Source organism: Anolis sagrei, chromosome 3 (genome assembly GCF_037176765.1).
Source record: "Anolis sagrei isolate rAnoSag1 chromosome 3, rAnoSag1.mat, whole genome shotgun sequence".
NCBI classification, from domain to species: Eukaryota; Metazoa; Chordata; class Lepidosauria; order Squamata; family Dactyloidae; genus Anolis; species Anolis sagrei.
In genome coordinates, this window is record NC_090023.1 from 239,013,095 (window position 1) to 239,030,867 (window position 17,773).

At 39.9% G+C, this 17,773-nt stretch overlaps 1 protein-coding gene across 2 annotated transcripts; it reads right to left on the reverse strand.

Annotated features, from left to right (window-relative positions):
* Window positions 1–1,396: 1,396 nt before the first annotated feature.
* On the reverse strand, window positions 1,397–17,407 carry LOC132770623 (phospholipid scramblase 1-like). 2 transcript variants are annotated; one of them, XM_060767767.2, is made up of 10 exons: window positions 17,241–17,407; window positions 15,011–15,042; window positions 13,996–14,078; window positions 13,046–13,156; window positions 11,303–11,427; window positions 10,817–10,859; window positions 9,911–10,137; window positions 8,895–9,056; window positions 6,063–6,224; window positions 1,397–3,550 (listed from the first exon to the last, which is right to left on the reverse strand). In XM_060767767.2, exons 5-10 carry the CDS (start codon window positions 11,357–11,359, stop codon window positions 3,434–3,436), a joined length of 768 nt encoding a protein of 255 aa, XP_060623750.2. In that variant the 5' UTR covers window positions 11,360–11,427; window positions 13,046–13,156; window positions 13,996–14,078; window positions 15,011–15,042; window positions 17,241–17,407; the 3' UTR covers window positions 1,397–3,433. The 2 variants fall into 2 exon arrangements, with proteins under 2 accessions (XP_060623750.2, XP_060623749.2); XM_060767766.2 differs by lacking the exon at window positions 13,996–14,078.
* Between the last annotated feature and the right edge of the window lie 366 nt (window positions 17,408–17,773).

Below are 17,773 nucleotides of genomic sequence, written 5' to 3' on the forward strand. Positions count from 1 at the left end.
ATAGTAAAGCCTTGTGTCTAGATTACATAGAGGAGCCAATGTAGCATTTTTAAAATTTATCTACAGAGCCCCCAGTGGCACAGTGGGTTAAACCTCTGTGCCGGCAGGACTAAAGACCAACAGATCGCAGGTTCGAATCCAGAGAGAGGCAGATGAGCTCCCTCTATCAACTCCTCTCCTCATGCGGGGACATGAGAGAAGTCTCCCACAAGGATGATAAAAACATCAAACTATCCGGGCACCCCCTGGGCAACGTCCTTGCAGACGGTCAATTCTCTCACACCAGAAGCGACTTGCAGTTTCTCATGTCACACCTGACATGACAAAAAAAATTATCTACAATATTTATATTCCACCCTTCTCATCTCAAAGGGGATTGAGGGTGGATCGCAATGTACACAAGCATAGCAAACACTCAATGCTGTTTTTAGACATACAAGACAGACAGACAGATAGATAGAAGTATTTTGGCATTTTCCAACTTCAGCACTTGGAGGTTATGCTTGATTCTGACCACAGGGGGGGCTATCACTTCATCCAATATGATGCCAAGCCCTTTTGATTGTAGTATTTCCTCCTTGTTCTTTGATCACTTGCATTTTTATGTTTTCATGAAATACCTTCCCGCTTTAAACAGTACCTAATTTATCTACTCACAGATCAGCATTTTTCAAACTGCTTCAGTGGAGAGTAAGCTAGGCTTAACAGTTGGGCGCTCAATCCAACTCAAGCTTCGAACTTGCCACCTTCTGATCAGCAGTGATCTATTGCTGCTGGCGATTAACCAGTTGTGCAACATACTAACTGCAAGCCCTGCCCTCATTGCAGTTAGTATGTTGATATTGGACTTGAGAGTTCTAAGTTCTATCTTGGGCTAGTCTTGGACTTATTTTGAGGATTAAAGGAAGACAGGAAGAATTGTGTACACCAGCTTGAGCTCACTGGAAAATGCAGGATATCAATTGAACTGTATCTAGTGCTGTTCTTCAGTCACATAATTTCAGGTGCAACAGAAGCATCCTTTATCAGGGTGGGTGGTGAATATCTTCGTCATGGAAAAAGCACACATATTAAGAAATTGTAGGAGGGAGTCTGCTAAATATATGGAAATGCACCCTGAAGACACAAAGGAAATGTCTAGATTTGCAGCAAAAATGGGAAAAGATAGGACATCACATTTTCTTTGTCTTTCTATAAATACCAGAATCATAATTATCCACAAAAAATGCTACTAGAAGTTTGGTAAAAGCAAATGGATATCACACAATGAAAGTTAATGGGAAAGAGATGTAATTTTTGTTGGATGTGTACTTTCACATAATTTCCAACTCTATATTTGTGTGTGTGTAAGAGTCTTAGTAAACCTTGTTAAAAAGATTTAGACAAATTCATGGAATATGGTAAAAATATACACATTTTAATTATAAACATTAATTATGAAGATACATATTAAATGACATTAAACAGCAATTAAGGGTGGAATCATCACCATCAGAGGAGGCATGTTTACTAATACTAAATCATTGGAATAGAAAAATCATGTTGAATATCTCAATTATCACCAACAACCTGTGAAACCCCTCAGATGCCTGACTTGCTACCAATAGGTTTAACTTCTGAAATAAATAAACCAATAAGGTAAGTTGACTGCCATAGTTGATAATATCTATGGATGTAACAGCATAATGATGTGATGTTGAATCAGAAATGCAACCCATATGGAAAAACACTCACAGGCATATTCTTTAAACTTAAAAAATTAGGACACTTTTTAAAGTACTCTTGAGAAACCTCTTATATTCCTCCTGAAAATGTTGGTTTGCTATTTAAATCATCACTTGCTGTTTAAAGCAAGTAATTTTTCCTATTGAAAGAGCCAGTCCTTAAGCTCTAATATGTTTATTGGGTGTTAATCATTACTAGAGCATGAATAGTGTTGCAGAGATTTTGGGGAGAAATTCCAAGAGACTTTTCAGTCTTATTTGTATCATTTTCAAGCAACTGAAGTAGTATGAAAAGCCTAGTATTTAATAATGAGTTGTACACACTCCAGTTTTCCCTACCTGTGACACTGCAAACTATCATGATTCAACCCTTTCCATACAGTCTTGAATACAGAACTGCTGTTTATTCCTTTTCTCTATGCCAGCAGCTGTTTTACACACTCAAATCTAGAAAGACAATCCAAATATGAAAATGTACTACAATTAGAGACATACCTTGCAGGTTGCAAATCTGTTTCACTGGAATGTGTTATTTATTTCTTTAAATTAATTGCTCAAAGCCTAAGCAGTATCCTTGCCATTTGCTTTATGTGTCAGTCATTTTAGTATGACAGAAGAAATATTCAACAAAACTACCATTGAATGTAATAGTTAAAACAAGTTAGTTAAAGCAGAATCATGATAGAAGTGGCAAAAATAGTTATATAGGATAATAAATCTTAAAGCCATTTCCACCAAGAGTAAACCCATTGGTTTATTTGGTTATTCATCGATTAATTGGGTCTGTTTAGATGGCACTAACAATTTAGGCTGTGGGAAATTGAAACATGGTCATTCATCTTAGATAGTTGATTAATGACCATGTTTCAGTTTCCTACAGTCTAAATTCATCTTAGATAGTTAGGAGCCCCCAGTTAAACCCTTGTGCCAGCAGAACTGCTGAACGATAGGTCAGTGGTTTGAATTTAGGGAGACCAGGTTGAGCTCCCTCTATCAGCTCCAGCTCTCAATGCAAGGACACAGAGAAGCCTCCCACAAGGATGGTAAAACATCAAACATCCAGGCGACCCCTGGGCAAAGTCCTTGCAGACAGCCAATTCTCTCACACCAGAAGCAACTTGCAGTTTCTCAAGTCGCTCCTGACACGAAAAAGTACCACCAAGAGCTACTTTGGTGTGGTAGCTTGAGTGAATGAACCACGCACTAGAAGATAAGAGTCTGAATCCCTGCTTGACCATGGATGTTCATCTAGTATCTTTATGCAAATCACATTCTTGCATCCTCAGAAGAAATCAGTGGGAACCTTCTTCTGAACAAGTCTTATAGAAAAAAAATTAAAAATGCTTTCAGATTGCTACAAATCATCATCAACTTGAAAGCATGTAACAACTCTCCTTCAAATCTTTTTAACACAGATGAAAACAATAGTGGTAAACAAAGCATCAGATTTTGCCCCCCTCTCTTTTGCAGTCAGTTAATATTAATATAATTCATATACTTTATGAATAAACTGTGCCGATACATTTATAGTTTGCACTGTTGAGTTATTTGTGATGAATTATGAGAAACTTTATGATAGAAGTGGCATTAAGAACTGCAGCCATATTTATACAGCTTAACAATAAGCCCTTTTAAATAAATGGTACTTATATAATGCCACAGAATAATATGAACACATTGAAGTACTCATAAAACAAACTTGGTCAGAATTAACGCCTGCGATGTCTATGCTGTGCATGAACACCATGATGTCTGTGAGCACCGTGCATCCCAGTTGTCCTCCTTTGTCTGTTCCTGTTTCCACTCCTTTCAAAAAACATGAAGTCCTAAGGAGCAATTATATGCATTAGTAAGACTAAAATTCAGAAATACCTTCATATATACCTCACAATAGTTACGCCTCCCTCCCAATTATTTAAATGAGTCCACAACAGAATGCCCAGCTAGAACCCCAGTCAACTAAAGCGTGGCCCATGGAATCATAGAATCGTTGGAAGAGACCTCATTAGCCATCCAGTCCAACCCTCTGCCAAGAAGCAGGAAAACTGTGTTCAAAGCACCCCCAACAGATGGCCATCCAGCCTCTGTTTAAAAGCTTCCAAAGAAGAAGCCTCCACCAAGCTCCAGGGCAGAGAGTTTCACTGCTGAACGACTCTCACAGTTAGGAAGTTCTTCCTAATGTTCAGATGGAATCTCCTTTCTTGTAGTTTGAAGCCATTGTTCCGCGTCCTAGTCTCCAGGGCAGCAGAAAACAAGCTCGCTCCCTCTGCCCTATGACTTCTTCTTGCGTATTTATACATGGCTATCATGTCTCCTCTCAGCCTTCTCTTCTTCAGGCTAAACATGTCCAGCTCTTTAAGCTGCTCTTCATAGGGCTTGTTCTCCAGACCCTTGATCATTTTAGTCGCCATCCTCTGGACACATTCCAGCTTGTCAATATCTCTCTTCAATTGTGGTGCCCAGAATTAGACACAATATTCCAGGTGTGGTCTGACCAAGGCAGAACAGAGGATAGCATGTCTTCCCTGGATCTAGACACTATACTCCTATTGATGCAGGCCAAAATCCCATTGGCTTTTTTTGCCGCCGCATCACACTGTTGGCTCATGTTTAACTTGTTATCCATGAGGACTCCAAGATCTTTTTCACATGTACTGCTCCCGAGCCACGTGTCCCCCATTCTGTATTTTTGTATTTCATTTTTTCTGTCTAAATGGAGTATTTTGCATTTGTCACTGTTAAACTTCATTTTGTTAGTTTTGGCCCATCTCTCTAATCTCTTAGGATCGTTTTCAATTCTGCTCCTGTCTTCTGGAGTATTGGCTATCCCTCCCAATTTGGTGTCATCTGCAAACTTGATGATAATGCCTTCTAACCTTTAATCTAAGTCAGGGGTCCTCAAACTAAGGCCCGGAGCCCGGATATGGCCCTCCAAGGGCATTTACCCGGCCCTCGCTCAGGGTCAACCTAAGTCTGAAACAACTTGAAAGCACACAACAACACCAATGCCATCTCATCAGCCAAAAGCAGGCCCACACTTCCCACTGAAATGCTAATACGTTTATATTTGTTTAAATTGTTCTTCATTTTAATTATTGTATTGTTTAAGAGTGTTTCTTCACTACAAATAAGATATGTGCAGTGTGCATAGGAATCCATTCATGTTTTTTTCAAATTATAATCCGGCCCTCCAACAGTTTGAGGGACTGCGACCTGGCCCTCTGCTTGAAAAGTTTGAGGATCCCTGATCCAAGTCAACCTGCAGCACTCTGCTTGCCACTTCTTTCCAGGATGAAGAGGAAGCATTGGTGAGCACTCTCTGGGTTCGTCCGCTTAACCAATTACAGATCCACCTAACCATAGTGTTGCCTAGCCCACATTGGACTAGTTTATTTGCCAGAACATCATGGGGGACCTTGTCAAAGACCTTACTGAAATCCAGGTAAGCTACATCCATGGCATTCCCCGCATCTACCCAGCTTGTCACTCTATCAAAAAAAGAGATCAGATTAGTCTGGCATGACTTGTTTTTGATAGATCCATGTTGACTATTAGCAATTACCACATTCATTTCTAAGTGTTTGCAGACCACTTCCTTAATAATCTTTTCCAGAATCTTGCCTGGTATTGATGTGAGACTGTTTGGGTCATCATTTTTTTCCCTTCTTGAAGATTGGGACCACATTGGCCCTCCTCCAGTCTACTGGAACTTCTCCCATTCTCCAAGAACTTTCAAAGATTATTGCCAATGGTTCCGAGATGGCTTCCGCTAGTTCCTTCAATACTCTTGGGTGTAGCTGATCTGGCCCCAGGGACTTGAACTCATTTAGAGTGGCCAGATATTCCTGGACAACTTGTTTCCCAATTTGGGGTTGGATGTCCTCTACTCCCTCATCCACTCCATCTTGATGAGGCTGAAGATGACTTTCTTTTTGTGAGAAGCCCAAGCTAATGGCATAAATGAGTACAGAAGACTGAGGCCCTTGCTTGGCTTTCTTTTGTGGAGGGAGGATGCTACTCATTCTTTCCTACTTCTTCCACAGGAACACAACAACACTCAATATACTACAACCATCTACAGTTACATAAAGCATATGAAAAAGTTTGTAGTCATTGTGGCTGAGATGGCAGTTTTAGTCCAAAAAGTAAGTTCTTCAAGCTCTCCTCCAAGGAGCCACCCTATCATGTATTCTTAACATACCGGTACCACTATCTTGGTCTTTTGTCAATTAAAAGATTACCAGTTAGGAAGAAGTAGTCATGCGAAGGTCCTTCTATCAAGTCTTCTAAGACACAGAGCAATCTACAACAAAATCTCACCATTAGTTTAATACATACCAGGAGAAAGCAAGACCCAAGGATGATTGCTTTCATTTTAATATCAAGATCCATTGGAAACTGGACTTGAAAGTTGCTAGCATCTGAAGCAGCTTCTCTTGCCCATCCTCCCCACTGTCTTGAAATGGTTCCAACTGTGGCTATTTCATCCAGTGCCTTCACCTAATTTTCAAATAAAAATAAGAAAAAAATAGTTTTTGAAAATAAATTACTTTTAAAATGTATGAACAACAACTCACAATACAGAACACTTCTAATGACAACTATTGGTATACAAGAACCACACAACTGGAACAAAATACCCCAACTTCTTCCCATTTGGTACTACTAGTGTCACAATTATTTAAACAGGTGTCGACATTGTGCAGCCATCTAGATATTCAAGCAACACAGTCATGGGGAAGAAAGCTAAAAATACCATCCAATAATATCTGGAGTGTCATGATTTCCAGCCCTCATTTCAAAGCTATCTTATTATGCACATACAGGTATTCCAAAATCTGAAGCATTTTAGATAAAGGATAATCAATCTGTACTCTGTAAACAAACTGCAAGTTATTATGAACCAACTTTCTTCCTCTTTTTGTTAATTAATGCATCAATTAATTATTAACTGATCTGTTTCTGTTTTATTGATTATTCTAAAGCCTTTGACTGAATAGATCATAATAAATTGTGGCAAGTTCTTGGTGGTATGGGGATACCAAGCCACCTTATCTGTTTCCTGAGGAATCTGTATAAAGATCAAGCAATGATAAGAACAGATCACAGAACAACAGACTGGTTTAAGATTAGGAAAGGAGTATGGCAGGGTTGTATACTCTCACCCTTCCTATTCAGCTTGTAAGCAGGACACATCATGCGACATGCTGGGCTTGACAAATCCAAGGCTGGAGTTAAAATTGCTGGAAGAAACATTAACAACCTTAGATATGCAGATGATACCACTTTGGTGTCTGAAAGCATAGAAGAGCTGAGGAACCTTCTAACCAAGGTGAAAGTAGAAAGTGAAAAGGTGGGTTGCAGTTAAACATTAAAAAACCAAGATGATGACAACCAGACTGACTGATAACTGGCAAATAGGGGGAGAAAACATGGAGACAGTGACAGACGTATTTCTAGGCATGAAGATTACTGCAGGTGCAGACTGCAGCCAGTAAATCATAAGATGTTTACTTCTTGGGAGGATTGCAATGACCAATCTTGCTCAAATAGTGAAGAGTAGAGACATCACACTGGTAACGAAGATCTGCATAGTTAAAGCTGTGGCATTTCCTGTACTAACCTAAGGATGCGAGAGCTGGACTATAAGGAAGGCTGAGTGAAGGAGGATAGATGCTTTTGAACTGTGATGTTGGAAATTTTTGAGAGTGCCTTGGACTGGAAGAAAATCAAATCAATCCATACTCCAGGAAATAAAGACCGACTGCACAGTGGAGGGAAGGATATTAAAGGCAAAGATTAAATACTTTGGCCACATAATGAGAAGACAGGAAAGCTTGGAGAACATAATGATTCTGGGGGAAATGGAAGGAAAAAGGAGGAGAGGCGACCAAGGACAAGCTGGATGGATGTTATCCTTGAAGTGACTGGCTTGACCTTGAAAGCGCTGGGGGTGGCCACAACCGACAGGGAGCTCTGGCGTGAACTGGTCCATGAGGTCACAAAGAGTCAGAAATGACTGAATGAATAAACAACAAAATACAGGAAGTGATAGGGAGTCTGATTTTTCCCCAATTAAAATAGCTAACTTTGAAAATGTTGACATTTAGCTCCACTTCTTTTATCTTCTGGTAGCTCAGTGGATCTTATAGCACCAAACACTGCAGCATAATAGAGAATATCTCCCTTCTCCAGACTTGCAGAAATTCCAAAATGAAGTGCCAATGCTAACACATATTGTGTTGCTAGTCACAAGAAAAACTATGTAGGCTCCAATAGTCATTGAAAACTAAACAGAACCCTCCTCTACACAAAGGCCAAGAAAGATTACTTTCTCTTACAGCTGTAATGCGTAGAGGCCAAAGGAAGAGTTCATATAAAATTTACCTGATGTCTACATTGTGTGTGTGCATGAGGCTGAAATCCTATCACAGTGGTCCTTCCACATTTGTGACTGACTTTTCAAGATTTGATTATTCACTGATTTGAATAAAAACATATGTCGAGGAATCTTTAGGTTCTCCAGTGTGATTGTATGACAAGCTTCCAGCAGAAAATAACCACAGACCTAAAAATTCCCAAAGAGAAATTTCCCTAATCCTAACGCTGCCCCAATTTCTTTATTTGTGGGTTTTCACATTCATTCCATGCCCTTAATCCCAGTAAATGTGGAGGGCTGACTGTATAATGATTCAATGCTGTAAATGTCACTGTCTCTTGGATGTCTAAATTGGTATCAGACTATCAATTTTTGTAAGGAATTTAGTATTATTTTAGTCCATGTGATAGTGATGGCAAGTTTCGCTCATGTTACTTGTTTCTGTGGACTTAGCTTCTGAGGCTACTATATTTGCTATTGTACAGTTAATTGTGCTTTTGTTTTCGGTTTTGCTATATTGGGTTTTTTAAAGTTGTATGTTAGAATTTTAAACGTTGCAATAGTTTAATTTGATTTTAAAAGCAGCATAATATGTAGGGGGAAATCTGTTTATCCAGGCATCTAACCAATTATTAAAAGAAGAAGGAAGGTCAGCCAATTAGCTAGGATACTGTGGTCGTTAAAAGGGTATTGGACCCTCTCTCCCCCAACATGATCCATGTGCACACATGGCTGTATGTATGCGTGTGAAAACAAAGTAGTCTAACTTTTTTATTTTAAGATTACCTTACCTCAAAATGAATATCTGCATAACAGCGGCATGGAACACAAGGACCAGTCATTTTAAGCACATTTTCTCTGGCTTCATTTTGGATGGCAAATTTAGGCAGACAGGGGTGCCACTTCTGCTTAACGTATCCAATGACTGTGCCTGGTGGGGCCTGAACTTCCAGCTTTAATAAAAAAGATCACATAATTAAGAATTAAAATCAACCTTACACTTTTATCTAGCACATAAATATACAAAACTCTCTCTCCACTTAAGAAGTTTTAGAACGTATTTCCAGTATACTGTTTCAGCAGTTTAAAAAAGCAGTCATGGCTCTATTCTATGTAATTGTGGGATTTGTAGTTTCACAACATAGCTAGAATTCTCTGCTAGGGAACTCTAATCCCATAAGAACACTTGAGTATGGCCTACAAAAGAAATCCAAATACCACATCAAAAAGAAATGCCTGGACTCCACGGGTAAAATTGCATCAATCTGCCTTAGAATCATAGAATTATAGAGTTGGAAGAGACCTCATGGGCCATCCAGTCCAACCCCCTGCCAAGAAGAAGGAAAATTGCATTCAAAACACCACCGGCAGATGGCCATCCAGCCTGTGTTTAAAAGCTCCCAAAGAAGGAGCCTCCACCACACTCCGGGGAAGAGAGTTCCACTGCTGAATGGCTCTCACAGTCAGAAAGTTCTTCCTAATGTTCAAATGGAATCTCCTTTCTTGTAGTTTGAAGCCATTGTTCCGCATCTTCATCTCCAGATGAAGCAATCCAAACAAGATTGCTCCCTCCTCCCTATGACTTCCTCTCACATATATTTATACATGACTTAATTGTGTAGAGTCACTCTCAGAATAAATAAGAGGTTCTGGTCCATTAAAATTATTGTAGACTTATAAGAAGACAATGAAGAACATCTAGGATGCTCAACAAGATAGAATCCCAAAAGCCAAATGTCTTGAGAATCATAAAAATAGCTTAAGGAAAAAGGAACCTTCAGTTGGACCCAAAGATAGAGTTGTTTACCTCTTGTAAGCAGCAAATACATGGGCAGCAGCAAATGGAACAGTGAAATGCTCTCGACAACTGCATGACTGGTTGGTTTCTGCTGTCAAAGAGTTTTATAGTGAATGATCGCAATGCTCCATACATATTCAAAGTGAAGTCATCATTTTCCTCAGCTGCAAAGTAAAGCCACTGTCCCATAGAGTTTTTGATTTCATATCTGTTACTAGTTTCATAGCCACTTATCACTGAAAAGGAAGACACAACAATATAATTATTGATGCAGATATTTGTAAAGATATTTTGAAAACTCTAATCGGAGTCATGAATATCAGTCTCAGATTTCCAGTTGAAAACTGTCTCTCTGCATTCTACAAAATAAGTTTAGGAGGCAATTGACAAGATGTCTACACCCTCTTCAGTTTCCCAGGCACAGAACAGTAGACTAAGCAGAATAATGATCAGAGATAGAAAACAAATGTACTGGGTTTGCCACTTCATTTGGGGTGGGGGAGGGAATCTGTACAACCAAATTTTAAGTGCTTTCTCAATAGGGAAAATGAATGCATTTTCTAATAGGCTATTTAGAAAAATGCATTCAAAACATATGCAAAATGTAAACACATGGAAAAAGGAACATATTTTAGGAAGAGAACAGGATCTTCTCCCAGGTTGAAGTGAAGTCACTTTACAGAGGCAACAGTTTTAATATTATAAATTAATACAGAAGAATCGTAGAATCATAGAACCATTTTTTGGAAGAGACTTCATGGGCCATCCAATCTGATCCCTCGCCAAGAAGCAGGAAAATCACATTCAACGCACCTGACAGATGGCCAGAATGTCCCTGATTTACAAACAAAACCCACAAATGGAAAATTTCTGACTATTCCCCCAACTGTCAAGATACTGTAGCATGATACATACTTTCCATCAGCTCAATCTGCTGCTGAATTGATATCTTATCAACCTGTTACAATATTTAAAAAAGAGAAAAGTGGTAAATGTTAAAGCTGAAACACATAACAGGAACATTACATAAATGTCATTATTTAATGTCTATTTCTATGGTCTGCATGAAATCAAATGCTCAGTCATTTTATACTATACTTCTCACTAGATTTAATATTCAAATTCAATAAGAAGGTATAAAGCAATTTTTTCCAACATAAAATGTGATTTTTAACCGAACGCTTTTTAAAAAATGGATAATTAATTTATCAACATGGATTCCTGGATTCATTAAACACAAGTAGTAAATTTGCTTTCCCATTCAACTCTTTTCTCCATTGTATCATCACAATTCTTTAATTCCAGAATTAAGAGGTGCTGTTATGGTTATGACCATCTTTGCAATCTCCTGGCCTTGACTGCTGACCAGAACAAAAAAACAACAACAGGGCAATCAATTACCTGGCCCAAATATTCCAATCCTGGTGGGCATTTAGGAATTGGAGGTGGTGCTGGCATCCAAATTATTGGCGTAGGTGTAATCAACTGACCTTGGACTGTGACACCTTCATTAGACACTGGCTGACCTGGGGCAATGGGGAAAAAAACTGTTGAGTATGAAAGATGAAAAGGAAGATCCATTAACATCCTGAAAACAAGTCAGAAATAATATTTTAATATTTAGAATTTTGATGACACCTAAACAGTAGAAATTGAAAGTCTACAGTAGTGTTTCCCAAACTCTGGACTTCCAGGTATTTTGGACTTCAGCTCCCAGAATCACTGATCATTGGCCCAAGCTGCTGAGGCTTTTGAGTGGTGAAGTCCAAAACATCGGAAGGACTAGAGCAGGGGTCCTCAAACTATGACCCAGGGGCCGAATACGGCCCTCCAAGGTCATTTACCTGGCCCTCGCTCAGGGTCAACCTAAGTCTGAAACGAGTTGAAACAACAAGAACAACAATCCTATCTCATCAGCCAAAAGCAGGCCCACACTTCCCATTGAAATACTAATAAGTTTATATTTGTTGAAATTGTTCTTCATTTTAATTATTGTATTGTTTTTAGGTGCTTTTTGCACTATATGTGCAGTGTGCCTAGGAATTCATTCATGTTTTTTTTTTCAAATTATAATCTGGCCCTCCAACAGTTTGAGGGGACTGTGACCTGGCCCTCTGTTTAAAAAGTTTGAGGACCCCTGGACTAGAGTTTCAGAATCACTGAATCACTAGAAGAAACAACACTTTTACACATTGTCATTTTTATTGTTACTTTTTAAAAACTAAACCATCCCATTGCATTGGCCAGATTGCTGCAACCTGAATGTCTACCCTTAAGCCAAGGAGGTCAAGATTAAATATACGTTTCTCACCTCTGATTTTAGACCACAACAATGTTGTAATGGAGCAAAAACAATTCATGGACATAAGGGGCTCACTGATTCTGATTTTTACATTCTAATAGTTAGTTATTTAATATCGAGTTCTCAGAAGGCATGTATAGATAAAAATGCTGTCTCAAGCATTTTTTAAAAAAATGTATATTGTAAGAAGCTGAAACTAAACAATTTTTCATGCAACAATATAATAACCTTGTAGGCCTAGTGTGAAATCTAAAACAAAGTACTTGATTGTATTTTGTTTGTTGGTTGCACTACTAAGTGCTTTTGTGAGCCGCCCCGAGTCCCTTCGGGGAGATGGTTGTGGGATATAAATAAAGTTGTTGTTGTTGTTGTTGTTGTTGTTGTTGTTATTAAATATGACTCAAGGGGACTCAACTTGAATAAGAATGAAAAAAATTAATGTAAGGGACTTCTTCACATTGCCTGACTTTTTCTTTTAGCAAAGTGCTTTAAGAGGGTATACAGAATATTTCCCAGTTACAAACATCAGCAAGGTGAGAGTTTGTGTGATGTGGTGGGTTTTGTGACATGGTGACTTGGACTTGGGAACAAAAATCAATGCATTTGATCCCATGTGCAAGAGATGAGGATGGGAAGAAGTGCCAGTGTGACTCAGTCACCATCTCTCCGCCCAACCTATTTCTCTGAATTGTACAGAGGTAAAATGGGGAAAGAGGAAAAACATTGGAAGTGAGATAAGGTGGTAAATGTTACAGGTAACAAAAGAGTTACATACCAATATTCTGAATATGCTTATCATATAAACATGAATGTCTTCAACCAAATTCTACCCTGTTTCTTACCTGGAATAGCAGGTCCAGGTACGTATTGAGGAAATCCATACTGGGCTTGGGCAGGTGGATAGCCAGGACCAGAATATGCTGGAGGTGGTGGTACAGATTTGGAGTCTTGTGCTGGAAAAAAAACAAATTTTTTGTCTGTGGTATTTTTATCCCCTACATTTCTATGACCTATGGGAAGATTATATATATGTCTGCATATGACACACAATGTTGTTTTTTAAACAATGCTTCTGAGCAGTCTGGTAAGGATTAAACTGTCTTTTACCTATCTATTCATTTGTGAACAGAACTAAAATCATCAAGATAATGTATACAGATTAAAATTAAATTCTTAACTTCCAATGATTTTGACATTCAAACTTTAAAAGTTGTCACTCACTGTAATAATTAGCATTAATTGAGTTAAAATCTCTGCAAAAACTTATAACATGTTCAATTTGTCCAATTCCCATGTTTACTAGAGAGTACTGAACGTAGTTGGAAATCCTTTCTATGTATAAGAAAATCAAAATTCACTGATGTCAAGCTGACAAATTCAAAACATCTCAACTGGAAGGACTGAATATCTTCTTGTATATCATAAGATCATTGGTCTTCCTTTATTTCTATATCCTGAAATGTGAATGATTAAGCAGTCGTCTCTCCACATCTATGGTTTTGACTTTTGCGGATTTGATTATTACCAGATTTGATTAGAAGGTCACTCTGTGGTCAACTTCCTCCAATCATCCTAGAAGACCTAGAGATTGCTAGAGAGAATATCTCTCTGGGAATCTCTAGGTCTTCAAATATGATTCCATGGCCAGCTTCAAGTGGATATTCACTTTTCACTTAAACAGAATAGTATCTAGTGAAACTACAATATAAGAAATACCTGTTTTCTTCATTTCTTCTCCAGGCAGCATGAATGAGGAACATGGTATAACCACAAGTGTAGAGCCATACATTACCTTACCACAGATGGTTTTTCACACTCCATTTACTTCTGTTCTTCCAATGGTAGAAAATAATTAACATTTATATGCATATACACCTGTCACAATAAATTTGTAAGGCTTCAGTCAGACTCACCGTGGCTAGTCTGGTGAATCAATATGATTTACATAAACGGTGACTTACCATTCAGCAATTCATATTCTCTACATGAGACAAGCAATTGGATTTGGGCTTGAGTCTTTTAAAAATTGCTTAGACTATGCTTTTCATCTGCAATATTCTGACAATATTAGAGTCAGGCATGTAGCCGGGGGGGGGGGGGGCCTTGGGGGGCTTCACCCCCCCCCCTCCCCCCGAAATTCTCATGTTGGTTCGCGAAAAGACCTTACTGGTGCATTATTTAAACTGTTGTGTTTATTCATATCATGATCTGATCACCATACTCAATATATCCCATATGCATGGGGGTATTGGGGTAATGATACAAAAGGTTTGCTAGGGTAGACCCTCTTTCACTCAGACTCAGCCCCCCCCCCCCCCCCCGAATTGAAATCCTGGCTATGGGCCTGATTAGAGTGGGTAGTCACGCTGTCCTTACCAAGAATCATTGAGAAGAAAACAAATCAGGGGATAAGCAATGCCCATTTCAGTGACTATATATCTCAGACCCTTCAACCCTTGCTATGCTGGCTAGGACTGATGGGACTTGAAGTCTAATCATACTGGAAAGATTCACTCTTGGAATAGCTGAAGGTTTGCAACATGTTATAAGCTTGAGGAAAAGCTCATATTATTCAACCATGGAAAATAGGCATTTTCCCCAAATACATGCAAAATGAAAAGGAGTGAAAGAAAGCAAAATAATCAATGAATTCTCTAAATGAAAAGAAGCTGGATCCAGTGAAAAACAGTACATTAAAGTGGGAGCACAAAATATGCATGCAGGCAAATTCCAGGTACAAACAGAAAAGAAAGAGAGGGGGAGGAGGGAGAGAGAGAGACCTAAAAGAGATATAATATTTTACTCACATTCCATTTCCATGATTGTGCCTACAATGTTACTGAAAAATAAGATACTAGTTTTATAATATGAATATATTTCCCACAATTCTAATTTCAGATCATTCAGATCATACAGACAAGAAAGGAATGTTTCTACCCAACTGCTATGCAGAGAACAATACACTCCATAGTCACTATCAAGGGATTCTTGGAATTGAATCGGCAGCCTGAACACACGTTCTATGATGGAAGTTGCATGTTTTTTTCAAAATAAATGACTCTTCTGCCACAGAAAGACACAGGCTGAGCTATACTGAATGATACAGAGCTACAGATAAAGTTCCAATTTCAGATCAGTTTTTTCTCCTCCAAATACTAGCTAAGTCTGGGAAATGAATTTGCCGGTTATATATCCTGTTTAGTTCCATGTTATTGCCACTCTTTCAGCATTATCAACTATATTCATTTCCATTACAAGATTGCAGGCCACAGGAAACTATTCTTCCGAGAATAGAAATCTGAACAATGGCTGCCCATGGATTAAAGCATACAGATTATTCAAATGTACTCAGTCATTAAAAAAAGTTTTAAAGAGCAATGGTTCAACTTTTTTGTACTGCATTTGCAACTTTATTTGGTATCAAGATATTTTGTATTCCAAATATCCATCAATATTCCTCCACCATAAGTTACTATTGTTCAGTTTTTGTTCTTAAGCTGCCTTGTAGGAAGTGATCATAGAATCATAGAGTTGTAAGAGACCTTGTGGGCCATCCGGTCCAACTCCCTGCCAAGAAGCAGGAAAATCACATTCAAAGCACACCCGATGGATGGCCATCCAGCCTCTGTTTAAAAGCCTCCTAAGAAGAAACCTCCACTACACTCTGGGTCAGAGAGTTCCACTGCTGAACAGCTCTCACAGTTAGGGAATTCTTCCTCGTGTTCAGGTGGAATCTCCTTTCCTGTAGTTTGAAGCCATTGTTCCACATCCTAGTCTCCAGCGCATCAGAAAACAAGCTTGCTCCCTCCTCCCTATGGCTTCTCCCCACATATTAAACAAGCTTGCTCCCTCCTCCCTATAGCTTCTCCCCACATATTTATACATGGTTATCACGTCTCCTCTCAGCCTTCTCTTCTGCAGGCTAAACATGGCCAGCTCTTTAAGCCACTCCTCATAGGGCTTGTCCTCCAGACCCTTGATCATTTTAGTTGCCCTCCTCTGGACACATTCCAGCTTGTCAACATCTCCCTTCCATTGTGGTGCCCAGAACTGGACACAGTATTCCTGGTGTGGTTTAGAATAGAGGGGTAGCATGATTTCCCTGGATCTAGGCACTATACTCCTCTTTATGCAAGGGAACTCCAGACAAGAAACAATCAGGAATACCTAATCGCCTCTCAACAAAAGATTCTCCCAGGCAGTAAGAAGCCACACCTAAAAACTGTCAGGCCATCAAATGCTAATCAAGGGGGTTAATTGAAACATTCAGACCTAGCTCCAACAGACAAGAGTTTTCTCCCACCCTGGACTTTCCACAGATATACAAACCTAATGTTCCTAGTTTCCAACAGACCTCATAACCTCTGAGGATGCCTGCCATAGATGCAGGTGAAACGTCAGGAGAGAATGCTTCTAGAACATGGCCATATAGCCCGAAAAACCTACAACAACGTCATGAAAGCCATCATCTTGTATTGTAAATGTTTAATTTGCAGTAATCATTTGGGCCTAGGTGATCCTTAACTTCACAACCCCTCCTGCTAGAGATCCATTCGGAAGTTACAAAACCCCAAAGTATATAAACTTGGGGACTTCCCCCGCCTTGGAAACGCAACCCCCGCGAGTGATGGTTTTTGCAGCGGGTTAGAAAGTGAAAGTGCGTGGCGCCAGGGAAAGTGCAAACAACCCCCGGGAGTGTTTTCCCCGTCGGAGGCGGAGAAAGAGGGGCGGGAAGTGGAAAGGCTAGCTTGGTGGGGCGTATCCCGACACTGCAAAAGTTATGCAATTCAACACCACGTTAACGGTCATGGCCCAGTGCTACGGATTAGCCTGGGAGTTTGGCAAGATCTCTGCCGAAGAAATGGTGTCTCACCAAACTTTAGTTTTCGGGAGTGAAATCCTGCCTAGAAAGGGACTTGGGCACAAAAGCATGCCCAGGTGCCACAAGTTGCCTGCGGAGTGGCTGCTCCTGCGTGGCTCCACCTTCCCATCAGGTTTTGCCTCCTTCCCTCCCTCTCTGGAGTCCTCAAGGAGTACCTCTGGGGAGAAGGTGGCTGTGCAAAGGTTCGCCTTCTCTCGACCCACTGCGACTGCAAAGCCTACGGACTCCGAGGAGGAGGAGGAGGAGGAGGCGAGAAGGCAAAGCGAAAGGGGCCCGAAGCGTCACAGCGGGCTGCCTCGCCCTTTGTTTACAGGCAGAGATGCTCCTCCCGAGAGGCGGGGGCCTGGCTAAGGCTCTGCCCAGCCCATTGGCCCATTCCGAAGAAAACCCCAAAGTATTGTCGAAGGCTTTCGTGGCCGGAATCACTCGGTTGTTGTAGGGTTTTCGGGCTGCATGGCCATGTTCTAGAAGCATTCTCTCCTGACGTTTCACCTGCATCTATGGCAAGCATCCTCAGAGGTTGTGAGGATGCTTGCCACAGAAGAAGAAGAAGAGGAAGAGGAAGAAGAAGAAGTTTATTTTTCTACCTCGCCTCCATCTCTCCAAGGGGACTTGGGGCGGCTTACATGGGACCAAGCCCTGGCAACATACAATTAAAAGCAGAACAACGGCAATTAATGACTTGGAT

Bases quoted from the DNA above. Each gene is read 5' to 3' on its own strand.
- LOC132770623 (XM_060767766.2), bottom strand. The intron at 11,428-13,045 runs GTAAGAAACAGG...CCATTGCCCCAG, and splicing joins ACCTGGACCTGCTATTCCAG to GTCAGCCAGTGTCTAATGAA. The intron at 3,551-6,062 runs GTATGTATTAAA...ATTGCTCCTTAG, and splicing joins TTGGGTCTTGCTTTCTCCTG to GACTTCATGTTTTTTGAAAG.